The sequence below is a fragment of the Hypanus sabinus genome, chromosome 16 (genome assembly GCF_030144855.1).
Source record: "Hypanus sabinus isolate sHypSab1 chromosome 16, sHypSab1.hap1, whole genome shotgun sequence".
Lineage (NCBI taxonomy): Eukaryota > Metazoa > Chordata > Chondrichthyes > Myliobatiformes > Dasyatidae > Hypanus > Hypanus sabinus.
Window position 1 is genome coordinate 57,321,471 of NC_082721.1, and position 13,431 is coordinate 57,334,901.

At 40.7% G+C, this 13,431-nt stretch overlaps 1 protein-coding gene across 1 annotated transcript in view; it reads left to right on the forward strand.

The window, feature by feature from the left end:
* Positions 1-13,431, forward strand: part of LOC132406337 (UV excision repair protein RAD23 homolog A-like) — a 64,208-nt gene that overhangs the window by 39,481 nt on the left and 11,296 nt on the right. Inside the window, exons 7-8 of the mRNA XM_059991867.1 lie at positions 811-941; positions 5,374-5,529. Of these exons, the coding sequence (XP_059847850.1) occupies positions 811-941; positions 5,374-5,529 (287 nt within the window). The remainder of the gene's footprint in view (positions 1-810; positions 942-5,373; positions 5,530-13,431) is intronic.

Below are 13,431 nucleotides of genomic sequence, written 5' to 3' on the forward strand. Positions count from 1 at the left end.
AGAGGTGTGGGCTTGTTGGGCTGGAAGGGCCTGTCACTGTGTTCTAAATAAAAATATAGTAAAATGCCAAGAGTTTGCAGAAAAACAAGCTGTCCATAGGAGAAAGAAGGCTCTGAGAAGAGATTCTTCCTGAACTCAGGCTAAAATGTAAATTCAGTATCATCTTCACTGGACCTTCTACCAGCTCCCACAGTCTTCTCTATTTTGTACTTATTCTATATTTCTCTTTATAAATCACCTTATAACATCTTCTGTATGTGAAGTTTTGCAACCACGACTCTGTTTTTGTGGTACTGTTAGACCTTTATCAGGTCAGCATGGATATTATTGATTTTCTACATGATATTAATGGAAAAGGCCACGGATCCAAAGTTTAAACAGCTTTTCTGATGTGCATGAAAGCATTGACTGTAGCAATCAGCATTTTGGACCTTGGACAGTTTCTTCTTGCTGCAGGTTAGCAATGGGGGTTTTGGCCCTGGACAGTGAATATCTAATGAAGTTGATTCATTAGCTGGGATAGAGGATTTCTTAACAGATAGAAAACAGAAACAAATATAAATGGTGAATCACCTCTCAGATTGTGCACTTTCAGATTACAAACCTCTCCAAAAGTGCACTAAATCCAGCCAGCAGGTGGAGCCTAACAGCTCTCTTCCCTCCAGTGCTTGGTAGGTCCACAGAGGTACAGGGTTAATCTGTTAATCTCTGTACATTCACCACTGTACACACGGTAAGATGCTTCTCCTGTTATCTATTTTAGTTTGGTTACCTGACCATGTTTGTATTTCCTTTCTTCTCTCCTGACAGATGAGAGCCCCCTGGAATTCCTTCGTGATCTACCTCAGTTTCAGAACATGAGGCAGGTTCTTCAGCAGAATCCATCCATGTTACCAGCCCTGCTTCAGCAAGTGGGCAGAGAAAATCCACAGCTTCTGCAGGTATTAGGGAAACCCAGCATGAACTCTGTTAGGTTTACTTCCAACAGACTAACCTCAGGAACAGAATACAGTGAGAAAGATGCCTGTTGGGATCATTCTGTTATCTCTCTTATCCTAGTTACAAGAGTATGATGCCATTTCAGTTTAAAATGTGTTGCATCGTGCTGCCTACATTTAATCCAAGCTAAACCCAATTATTCCCATGTGGAACTGTTTGGTAAGTAAATGTATGGTGGAACTTAATGAACAAGCCATTTCCCAGAAAAGAGGTGGTTAATAAAACAAATATATCAATTTCAGTTAAACTGTGACAGATATAAACCTAAATTTAAACCCTGTAAAAAGGAAGTAGTGAAGGCAGGGAACTCAATTATCTGGTTGGTGGGGGGGGGGGGATGTTGAGAATCAGGTTTGTACTGACAAGGAGTCTCGTACGGTGTATTACCTACCAGGAGCACAAGTCGGAGATCTCCCTAGACGAGTAGTTAAGCTCCTGGACATAAATAGGGTGGATCCAGTAGTCATTGTCCATAACGGAACAAATGACATAGGAAAGGACAGGTTGTCAGTTCTGCAAGACAAATTTAAAGAGTTAGGTGGAAAGCTTGGGGACAGAACTGACAAGGTGGTCTTCTCGGAAGTTCTGCCTGTGCCAGACCAGGTAAGATGGATGAGGTTAGAAGATTCAATGCGTGGCTCAAATCATTGTGTAGGTTAGGGCATAGGTTTATGGGACATTGGGTTGTCTTTTGGGGCAGATGGAACCTGTACCATCCGGATGGATTGCATTTGAACTGGAGAGACATTAATGTACTGACTGGTGTATGCTTCAGTTAGTTAACGACTGTTTTAAACTATGGAACTCAGAACAGGCCGGGATCGACTGTTTAAACACCACAGTGGAGAATAACATATTAGGACAAGTGTCACTCCACTTCTAAGGAGGGAGGAAGGCAAACAAAAGGAAATTATAGGCCAGTTAGCCTAACCTCAGTGGTTGAGTGGTTGGGAGTCCGTTATTAAGGATGAGGTTTTGGAGTACTTGGAGACTAATGATAAAATAAGTCAAAGTCAGCATGGTTTCTGTACGGGGAAATCTTGCCTGACAAATCTGTTAGAGTTCTTTGAGGAAAGTAACAAGCAGGGTGGACCAAAGAGGGGCAGTGGATGTCATTTTCAGAAGGCATTTGATAAGGTGCCACACCTGAGGTTGCTTAACAAGATAAAATCCTATGGTGTTACAGGAAAGATACCAACTTTTCACTTTGTTTGTCAGTGTTCTAGATAATGGAATTGATGGCTTTGTGGTAAAGTTTGCAGATGATACGAAGATAGTGGAGGGTTAAGTAGTGCTGAGGATGCAATTCGATTTCAGAAGGACTTAGAGAAATTGGAAGAGTGGGCAAGAAAGTGTCAGATGGAATACAGTGTTGGGAAATGCATTTTGGTAAAGGGAACAATAGTATAGACTACTATCTAAATGGGGAGAAAATTCAAACATCAGAGGTGCAGAGGGACTAAGGAGCTTAGGAGCATTAACGTGATAAATCCTATGGTGTTACAAGACTCCCAGAAGGTTAATTTACAGGTTGAGTCTGTGGTAAAGAAGGCAACTGCAACGTTGGAATTCATTTCAAGGGGAATAGAATATAAAAACAAGGAGGTAATGCTGGGGCATCCTGATAGACTCATCACTATCAACATATAGACAATGCACTGAAGCAATTAGGAAGGTTAATAGAATGTTGGGCTCCATGGAGTTCAAGTCTAGAGACGTTCTCCTTAAGCTTGTGAGGCCACATCTTGAATAATATGTATGATTTTGGTCTCCATGTTGTGTGAGGGATGTGAAGGCACTGGAAAGAGTTCAGAGAAGGGCAACCAGACTAATGTCAGGTCTTCAGGGTATGAGCTATGAAGAAAGATAGAAAGAATTAAATCGTTTTAGTTTAAGTAGATGTAGAATGAGAGGAGACATAATAGAAATATTCAAAATAAGACCATAAGATATAGGAGCAGAAGTACACCATTCAGTCCATCAAGTCTGCTCTGCCATTCAATCATGGCTGATCCAATTCTTCCAGTCATCCCAACTCCCCTGCCTTTTCCCCATACCCTTTGATGCCTGGCTAATCAAGAACCTATCATCAAGGGTGAATGCCAGCTACTACTTGAAAATTAATCCATCATCAAGGACATGGGACCATTGGTGGAGACTGGTTAAAGGGAGATTTTGGACTAACATCAGGAAACATTTCTTCACTCAGTGAGTTGTGAACACATGGAACAAACTACCTGGTTGTGTTGTTGAGAATAGTAGCTTAGAGACTTTCAAATCTAAACTCAATAGTTATTTCAACAGACAGTGTGAATAGGAATTTGGCAAGCTTTGTTGGGCTGAATGACCTGTTCCTGGTAAAACTTCCTGATCTTCTAAATGTGATCAGTGAAGGGACCAAAGTAAGAACTTTCTTCACGTAGTAATCAATTTGAATACCGTTAATGATGGAATCAAACTTAAGATAATTTAATAAGCACTTGCATGCTGTGACCAGAATATAGAAAGAATAAGGTTTTTAATCTGGTTCGACTAAAGTAGAGGATGTTATACCTTGGGACAGTGGTTATTTGCCTCTATCAGTATAATGAACATGAGGTTTTGATCAGTGTTGAAATACTCTCCACTGGTCTCAATAAAAGCTGTTCACAAAGACCCAGCGATTCTGTGACGAGATTGTTGTCAGGCATCTGTTCAAAGCAGGATCCTTTTTTGTCAGGAACGGGGGCTGGATGGACCCAAACGCAGGACGCAGACACTGAAGTACTAGGGGGAGGACAGGATGGGGCTGCCATGGCATTTAAGGGTAGAGCTGGGGTTCAGGTAGATAGAGTGTCAGGGAGGCAGAGCGGAGCGGGCTCCCAGAGTTGGGGCAGGCAGGCAGATCCCACAGTTTGGGGCAGGCAGGCAGATCCCACAGTTCAGGGCAGGCAAGGGTAGGAGTCCCTAGGGCGGGCTGCATGGATCCTGGGCAGAACACACAGAGGCTTGGGACAGACGCGGACACCTGGGCAGGTGCGGGGCACAACCCATAGGGAGCAATAGGTGGAAGGGGCAGAACCCCTGCTGGGCAGCGGCAGTTCGGCCGGATCCGCCTGATGGAGGCAAAGGGTAGGAAGCTGGGTCCAGGGTAAACAAACACTACAGTGATCCACCGGGTACATTGGTAAATTGGGAAAGGCAACTGACAGCATGGCAACGCAAGCAAGGAGAATAAGGCGGAACAGCTAGACCAGTGTACAGGAGAGAAGCAGGGGAACAAGACCAACCAGATACAGCATATACAGAACAGTCCAGCAACTAGGGCAGAGCAGGATACAGAACAAAACAACCACCCACCTGGTCCCAGTCCCAAGGCCCCTTATTAACACCTGCAGCTCAATGAGTCACAGGTGTACCTCCTTGAGCCAGGAGGGTCCTAACTAGTTCACGGGTGATGGGAGGGACAACTGCAGGACCTGGAGTCTGGAGCACTCAGACCAGATCGAGACCCGGAACGCGGATTCTGGACCGGACTGGACCCTGACATTGTTGTCCAGCAACTGACACCATCCAACAGAGCTGCCAGTCACATTCAAGTATCAGAATCAAAATCAGCTTTATCATCACTGATGTATGTTGTTAAATTTGTTGTTTTGCAGTAGCAGTAAGTGTAACACATGAATATTACTATAAATTACAATAAAAAATTAAAAAAAAGTGCAAAAAGAGAAATAAATGGTGAGGTAGTGTTCATGAGTTCAAAGACCATTCAGAAATCTGATGGCAGGATGGAAGAAATTGTTACTAAAACATTGAGTGTGCATCTTCAGCCTCCTGTATCTCCTTCCTGATGGCAGCAAAGAGAAGAAGGCATGTCTGGATGGTGAGCGTCCTTACTAATGAATGTCACCTTTTCAAAATGTTCTCAAGCTTCTTTCCCGCCTCCATTTAATTTCTGAACAGACCATGAACCCATGAACACTATCTCATGGTTTTGTTCTCTTTTTGCACTACTTATTTATTTAAAAAAATTTCTTATTGTAATTTATAGTAATTTTTATGTATTGCTGGCACAAAACAGCAAATTTCACAACATATATCAGTGATAACAACCTGATTCTGATAGGAAGTCTACTGGCCATAATAAAGCTGGCTGAATTTAATACTTACCGAGAATGGATTAAAGATTGGAGACTTGCGAATATTTATTTGTAGGGAATAATAAAAGCATTAAATTTTTAGTATCAGAAACCTTTCAAAGCCATGGTTATGCCTTATTATATGATAGCACAGATTACCTACATGTTGCGTGGTTTATGAAATACATGAAGCTGTGTTGATGTAACTGTTTGCTCTATGAATATGAATATAAGGTGTAACATTTACCTGCAGCAAATCAGCGAACACCAGGAACAGTTCATCCAGATGTTAAATGAACCCATGGAGGAGGCTGGTGAGATTGAAGAGGAGGTGGGCGCAGTTGGGGAGGATACATCGCAAACTGACTACGTACAGGTGACACCCCAAGAAAAGGAAGCTATAGAGCGGGTCAGTACAATTCACAACAGAAATATCGTCAAACCAGAAGAAAGATTTGAAGTTGGAATGTAAACACAAACTCCTTTTTTCAAGGGTGCTTTGGCTTTTCCATATCCATGACATTTCTAATAGTATAAAACAAAGACCATCAACTTTCTTCTTATATTTAAAGCAAGGTTGATAGGTTATTGATTAGTAAGGGTATCAAAGGTAATCAAGGATTAACTTTGTTCGCCATATACATTTACATGTATTAGGAATTTGCTGTGGTTGTGTTGGTGTGACATGCAACAAAAAAAAACAACATTCAACAATTATAAAGAATAAGAATTATGAGGAGAAAGGACAATTGTGTTGAGAGGGAAAATAAATCAACCATGATAAAATGGTGGAGCAGATTTGATGGGCTGAATGGCCTAATTCTGCTCCTACATCGTATGGTCCTTCCAACACTTGTCTCAGCTTTACAGATCTCTTCAAGAAATCAAAAGTACTACACTTTCTATAGTAGTACTAGACAGCTGGGTGACCTTTTGGAGAACCCTTTGAGAGAAAGGTAGTGCAGTCTGATGTGATGTGCTTTGGAAATTAAAGAAGAAAAAGTCAGTTTATTAAAGAATAAAGATGCGTAGCAAGACAAATGTAGCTTCTCCTCATTTAACAAAGGACACTTTTGATGACAACATTTCTGGTTGATCTGCCACCCTTCAAGAATACTCTAAACATTTTCATTTCTTTTTACCCGGCTTAAAACCACTTACAGCTGACCATGCTGGAATACCGGTTTCTCCAGATAAATCAACACATTCTCCATGGTTTAGCCTTGCACCTTATGTATAGTCATAGCAAAGCTTGACTGTATCGGGAACTGGCTCCGCTGAAGAGGGACATCTTCCCCTTCTGATAAATTGAGAGTAATTCTTGGGAACATGACAATGTCATTATTGAACGCACCAATGTTTATCTTTGCTACGATGAGATTGTCATGTAGTTCTTCCACCATCATTTGCATTCCATTGCAATGCCTTGGTGGATCCAAGTTCCTCACTGAAATGATGGGAGATCCCCTCTTCAATTCCCGTTTATGTGGCGGCAATCCAGAAAGTTTGACCGAATCAAGGAATTCGAAATAAGTTGGAAAATGAGTGGCGTTAGCTCCTTCACTTACGGCATTGAAGGAACAGTATTCTTTCATGATTCCAGGGAAGCATCTAATGCATGTGAAGTTTATTTTTCGCATAATTTCCTTGAGAGGAACCAAGATAGAATTCCTCGAGAACAGTTCTGCAGGATTGTCGAATGTCGGGTAGATGAAATCAATCCATTCTTCCATAGTTTTTGCTGGCAGAATCATATCTTCAGGTAATTCGATTTCATCATTTTCATTTTTCTGAATCTTGTCTTCTCCAACATCCAATAAGAACTCAAAATATCGTCCTTCTCCCTTACTCAATCGCATGTTTCCCTTCAATTGAAGCTTCTCCATAAGAAGGATTTTTTTATGCATGAATTCTCCACATCAGCATCATTTCCACGTTTCACAACTGGTAGAAGCTGACGGAAATTGCCACAGAAAATGGTTAAAATACCCTCGAAGGCCTCATTCTTGCCACATACATCACGAAGAGTCCGGTCCACGGCTTCGAAGCTCTCCCTCCTAATCATGGGGCACTCATCCCAGACAATAAGTCTTGCATTTTGGAGTAAATTTGCAGTATTGGTGTTTTTATCTGTGTTACAAAGGGCATCTTCATTGACTTTGAGGGTTATTTTGAATCTTGAATGCATTGTCCTACCACTAGGCATCAATGTTACTGCAATACCTGATGATGCTACAGCAATAGCAACACCTCCATCTCCCCTAACTTTAGCGAGGATCAAGTTGATGATAAATGTCTTGCCTGTTCCTCTTGGTGCATCAATTTAAATCATTGAAGAGAGATTCCTTTCTAAGCAGTCGCACACATATTCATATACTTCTCTTTGCTCATAATTCAATAGGGGCTCCTTCTGAGAAAAAAATTCCTGCTGTTTATCTCTGTTGTATTGCAGTTCACGCAATAATTCCAGATTGCCAGCATTTTGAGTAATTGTACCCTTTTTTGGTGTTGGCAGTTATATTCTTCAAGTGTTTTGCTCAAGTTCTCAAGTTTCTCTTGGAAATACAGAAGAGCTTATCCATGATGCCTCTCATCAATCATGATATTAGGATCATTGATAGTTCTCCTCTCCATTTGTAAGAAATCTTCAGACATTGTATTCTTGAACTGGTTCCACAATTGCTATGAATTGTTGATTTCAGTATTTGTTAGCAAGACAACAAACAAATGTCTCATTGCTCTGGGCATTCTTGTTCTCTCTGCTTCTTCCATAGTTTGCTGCCAATGATTGTCAGCTTGCAACAATCCTCTCTGCAGATGTCTTTGAATGGTGGAAGGATATCTTCATCATGTGTTTTCAATGATTCGAAAGATATTGGTCCCTTTATGTGATGAAGAAGAAGTCTCAAATAATAGAGGTCACCACTCTGTGGAGAAACGGTATACACTCGACCCAGAACATTTGCTTCAAAAATCCCGGAGTACTCCACTCACTTCCCCATTCTCCTTCTTTCCCAACTCTTATTAGTCCAAATGTAGAATCTGGCAATATCAGCATAGTACAGGATTCTCGCAAATGGATCGCAAGTGCAAAGATCCATGAATTCTGTTAAAGTGGTTCTTGCCATATCATTATTCAGTTGCACAGCAGCATTATCTCGAAAGAATACTTGATGCTGTTGGGGAAGGTGCACTTGAAGGTGAACAACGGCTGGTTCCCTCTCATGAATTGGAAATCCAAGTATCGATCCGACAGCTTTAGAGGGCTCGATATATCTGCCTGTCAAATACTGTGTGATTTTGTCTTCTCTATTCACTGCAACAATTGCCCGATCACTCAAAGGTAGAATCGGATGGCGGATCGGGCAGCATCCGTTGACTGCTTCTTTCAATGGATGCTGCCCGACCTGCTGAGTTCATCCAGCTTTTTTGTACGTCTTGATTTGACCACAGCATCTGAGGTGTACTTTGTGTTTATGATGATAGATCGGCTCTTGGGTCATGCCCTGGGCAGTTGATTTTGGCAAATGAACAACTTTATACAAATATATAATCCTGAATTTTGCCTGCATTCTGTAAGTTAGCGCATTTAAAGGAATTAGCCAAAAATAGTGCCGCTGTAATGCACCGTTTGCACTAACTGGAAGTCACAAACAGACAGCCAGCATGAGGGTTTTAGTATTATATAGATTCTCTGTCACTGCTACTTAACTTTGATATTTAGGGGACAGACAGGCAGTTCTACAATAGTGAATGGTATTTCTGGATGGTATGTTGTCTCCACGGTTCTAGGGTCACTGAAATATAGAACATCTTGAAGAGGTCTGTGTTGTTAAGGCATCGGCAGAAGGATGTGACTTGGTAGACAGATTTCAAGGAGTCAAAAACAACATTCAAAAGAAAGAGCAAAGATAATAATCATTGGATTGCTAATTGGTTTTATCAAAAAACCCATATTCACATAAAAATAGAAGATAAAAATATACATAAAAGTCTGTGCACTGTTAAACTTTATAAATTGAAAAAGTAATTTAGGAAAGGTCCCCAAATATCATAAAAAGATTGTTTCAAATTTAAGACTGAGCAGCAGATCTTTTCTAAATTTAAATACGACATAATATCACATAGCCATTGAAGATGTGTAGGAGTAGACTCCTTCCATTTAAGCAAGATTGCTCTTCTTGCTAAAAGAGAGGTAAAAACTAAAACCTGTAGGTTAGGAGTATTTAAAGTTATATCTTCATTTGCAATAATACCAGACAAGGTAGTAAGGGGATTTGGGTCAAATTGGACCCTAAGTTGAGAGAAGGTATGAAATACTTCCCGCCAAAACTTTTCAATTGTGGGGCAAAACCAAAACATATGAATTAAAGAGGCATCTGCAGAGTTGCATTTATTACAAAGTGGAGAAACATTCGGGTAAAAACTGGAGAGCTTCTGTTTAGAAATGTAAGCTGTATGAACCACTTTAAATTGTAGAAGAGAATGACGAGCACAGAAAGATGATTTATTAACCCGTTTAAGAATTTTATTCCATATCAGCAAACTTACTAACCCATCCCTCCACTTCCTCATCCAGGTCATTTATAGAAATGGTGAAGAGTAAGGGTCCCAGAACAGATCCCTGAGGCACTCCGCTGGTGACCGACCTCCATGCAGAATATGACCCCTTTACCACCACTCTTTGCCTTCTGTGGGCAGGCCAGTTCTGTATCCACAAAGCAACGTCTCCTTGGATCCCATGCCTCCGTACTTTCTCAATAAGCCTTGCATGGGGTACCTTATCAAATCCCTTGTTGAAATCCATATACACTACATCTACTGCTCTTCCTTCATCAATGTGTTTCATCACATCCTCAAAAAATTCAATCAGGCTCATAAGGCACGACCTGCCCTTGACAAAGCCATGCTGACTACTCCTAATCATATTATACCTCTCCAAATGTTCATAAATCCTGCCTCTCAGGATCTTCACCATCAATTTACTGACCACTGAGGTAAGACTCACTGATCTATAATTTCCTGAGCTACCTCTACTCACATTCTAAAATAAAGAAACAACATCCGCAACCCTCCAATACTCTGAAACCTCTCCCATCCCCATTGATGATGCAAAGATCATCTCCAGAGACTCAGCAATCTCCTCCCTCGCCTCCCATAGTAGCCTGGTTAACATTTTGTCCGGTCCCGGTGACTTATCCAACTTGATGCTTTCCAAAAGCTCCAGCACATCCTTTTTCTTAATATCTATATACCCAAGCTTTTCTGTCTGCTGCAAGTCATCACAACAATCACTAAGATCCTTTTCCATAGTGAATACTGAAGTAAAGTATTGATTAAGTACCTCTGCTATTTCCTCCGGTTCCATACATATTTTCCCACTGTCACACTTGATAGGTCCTATTCTTTCTCGTCTTATCCTCTTTCTCTTCACATACTTGTAGAATGCCTTGGGGTTTTCCTTAATTCTGCCCACCAAGGCCTTCCCATGGCTCCTTCTGGCTCTCCTAATTTCCTGCTTAAGCTCCTTCCTAGTAGCCTTATAATCTTCTAGATCTCTAACATTACCTAGCTCTCTGAACCTATGTAAGCTTTTCTTCTTGACTAGATTTATTACAGCTTTTGTATACCACGGTTCCTGTACCCTATCATAAGTTCCCTGTCTCATTGGAACATATCTATACAGAACTCTACACAAATATCCCCTGAATATTTGCCACATTTCTTCTGTACTTTTCCCTGAGAACATTTGTTTCCAATTTAAGCCTTCAATTTCCTGCCTGATAGCCTCATAATTCTCCTTACTCCAATTAAACGCTTTTCTAACTTGTCTGCTCCTATCTCTCTCCAATGCTATTGTAAAGGAGATAGGATTATGATCACTCTCTCCAAAATGCTCTCCCACTGAGAGATCTGACACCTGACCAGGTTCATTTCCCAATACCAAATCAAGTACGGCCTCTCCTCTTGTAGGCTTATCTACATACTATGTCAAGAAACCTTCCTGAACACACCTAACAAACTGCACCCCATCTAAGCCCCTTGCTCTAGGGAGATGCCAATGGATATTTGGAACATTAAAATCTCCCATCACAACAACTCTATTATTATTACGCCTTTCCAGGATCTGTTTCCCTATCTAGTCATCGATATCCCTGTTACTATTGGGTGGCCTAAAAAAAACACCCATTAAAGTTATTGACCCCTTCCTGGTCCTAACCTCCACCCACAGAAACTCCGTGGACAATCCCTCCATGGCGTCCACCTTGTCTGCAGCCGTGGTACTATCTCTGATCAACGTGCCATACTCCATATTATTGTCCATTCTTCCTCAGATATAATTATCCCTCCTTTCTTCTCCCATTTTGTTTTAATGTACGAAGTCGAATGTGTTTTAAGATTTGACAAACCCTTATACTTGCCTTGGTTTCATTTTTAACCGTCCTATTAACATATTGTCGCATCTGTAAATACCGATAAAAGTCTTGTTGTTCTAATAAGCGTTTTTCTTTAAGCCTTTCAAAACTGAACAGTGTTCATTCTTTCATTATATTGCAAAGAACTGTTATTCCTTTAGCTATCCAGACCTTAAATCTAGCATCCAGTTTATTCGGTGTGAAATCTGAGTCACGCACACCATTTAAGAACTGCAATATCTCCCTCTAGTTTATATTCTTTTATAATAGTTTTCCATATTTTAAGAGTCCATTTCACCCAATGGTTATCAATAGTATTTATGTGCCTTTTTAGGTTGTTATCAGCCAAAATTGCCTGTGTGGGGATGGGAAGTACCCGCTCCTCAATGTTTTTCCATTGAGCGTCATATGATGGGTTGCACCAACATATCACAGCTCTCAGCTCTCAACTCTTATAATCTCTAAGAGAAGATAGGCCCCATCCCCCCTTTTCCTTGTCTAATTGCAAAGTTTTGAGACAAACTCTAGGCCTTTTACCTTGTCAAATATACCTTGATAACATTTTGTTCCATTCATTGAATTGATTTTGATTAATCTCTCTTGGTAGGGTCTGAAAGAGATATAATAGTCTGGGCAGTATATTCATTTCAATAGATTCAATCCTTGAACTGAAACTAAAAAAAAGGAATTGGGTCCACCTTGTTATATTTTCTTTAAATTTTTTATATATAGGCTGTTAATTGCATTCTGATAATTTTGCCAAATCTTTTGTCATAAAGATGCCCGAATGTTTGAAAGACTCTGTTTGCTATGCCCTGGGGTATCTACTTTCAGTTTCTCTTGGTGGGCTATAGTTATATAAAAGTAATTGGGTTTTATCTATGTTGATCTTGTATCCTGATAAATGACCATATTGTTGAAAGGATTGTATCAATTTAGGTGAAGAGTATGTTGGTTGCCCTAGATAGAACAAAATGTCATTTGCGTAACAGGGCAATTTATGCTCTGTCCTGATTTATATTAGGAGAAAAACAAATTAATGATCCTGAGGGAAATTGGGTTTTGTTACAGCCGCACCAACCAAAAACAGTGAAGAAATACCGCAATATAAAATCATAAATAATTAAATAATAATAAGTTAATCCTGCCAAGTGGAAATAAGTCCAGGACCAGCATGTTGGCTCAGGGTGTCTGACACTCTGAGGAAGGAGTTGTAAAGTTTGGTGGCCACAGGTAGGAATGACTTCCTATGACACTCAGTGTTACATCTCGGTGGAATGAGTCTCTGGCTGAATGTACTCCTGTGCCTAACTAGTACATTATGGAGTGGATGGGAGTCATTGTCCAAGATGGCTTGCAACTTGGACAGCATCCTCTTTTCAGACACCACTGTCAGAGAGTCCAGTTCCACCCCCACAACATCACTGGCCTTACGAATGAGTTTGTTGATTCTGATGGTATCTGCTACCCTCAGCCTGCTAGTAATGCCCTGACTAGTAATGTCACTCCCCCTCCCCCTCTATCACATCTGAAGCAACGGAAACCCAGAATATTGAGCTGTTATTCCTGCCTCTTCTGCAACCAAATCTCACTAATGGCTACAATATCATAATTTGCTTTCCTGCAATATTTCTTGCATTGAAATATATGCACCTCAGAACATTAGTCCCACCATGCTCAACCTTTTGCTCCCTGACTTTGAAGTCTTAACAACATCTGTCTCCACAACCTCTCTACTATCTATCGTATCTGTTCTGGCACTCTGGTTCCCATCTCCATGCAACTCTAGTTTAACACCAACCCATCCCCCATGCAGTACTGGCAAAATTTCCTGCAAGGATATTAGTCCCCATCCAGTTTAGGTGCAAACCATCTCATCTGTACAGCTCCCTCCT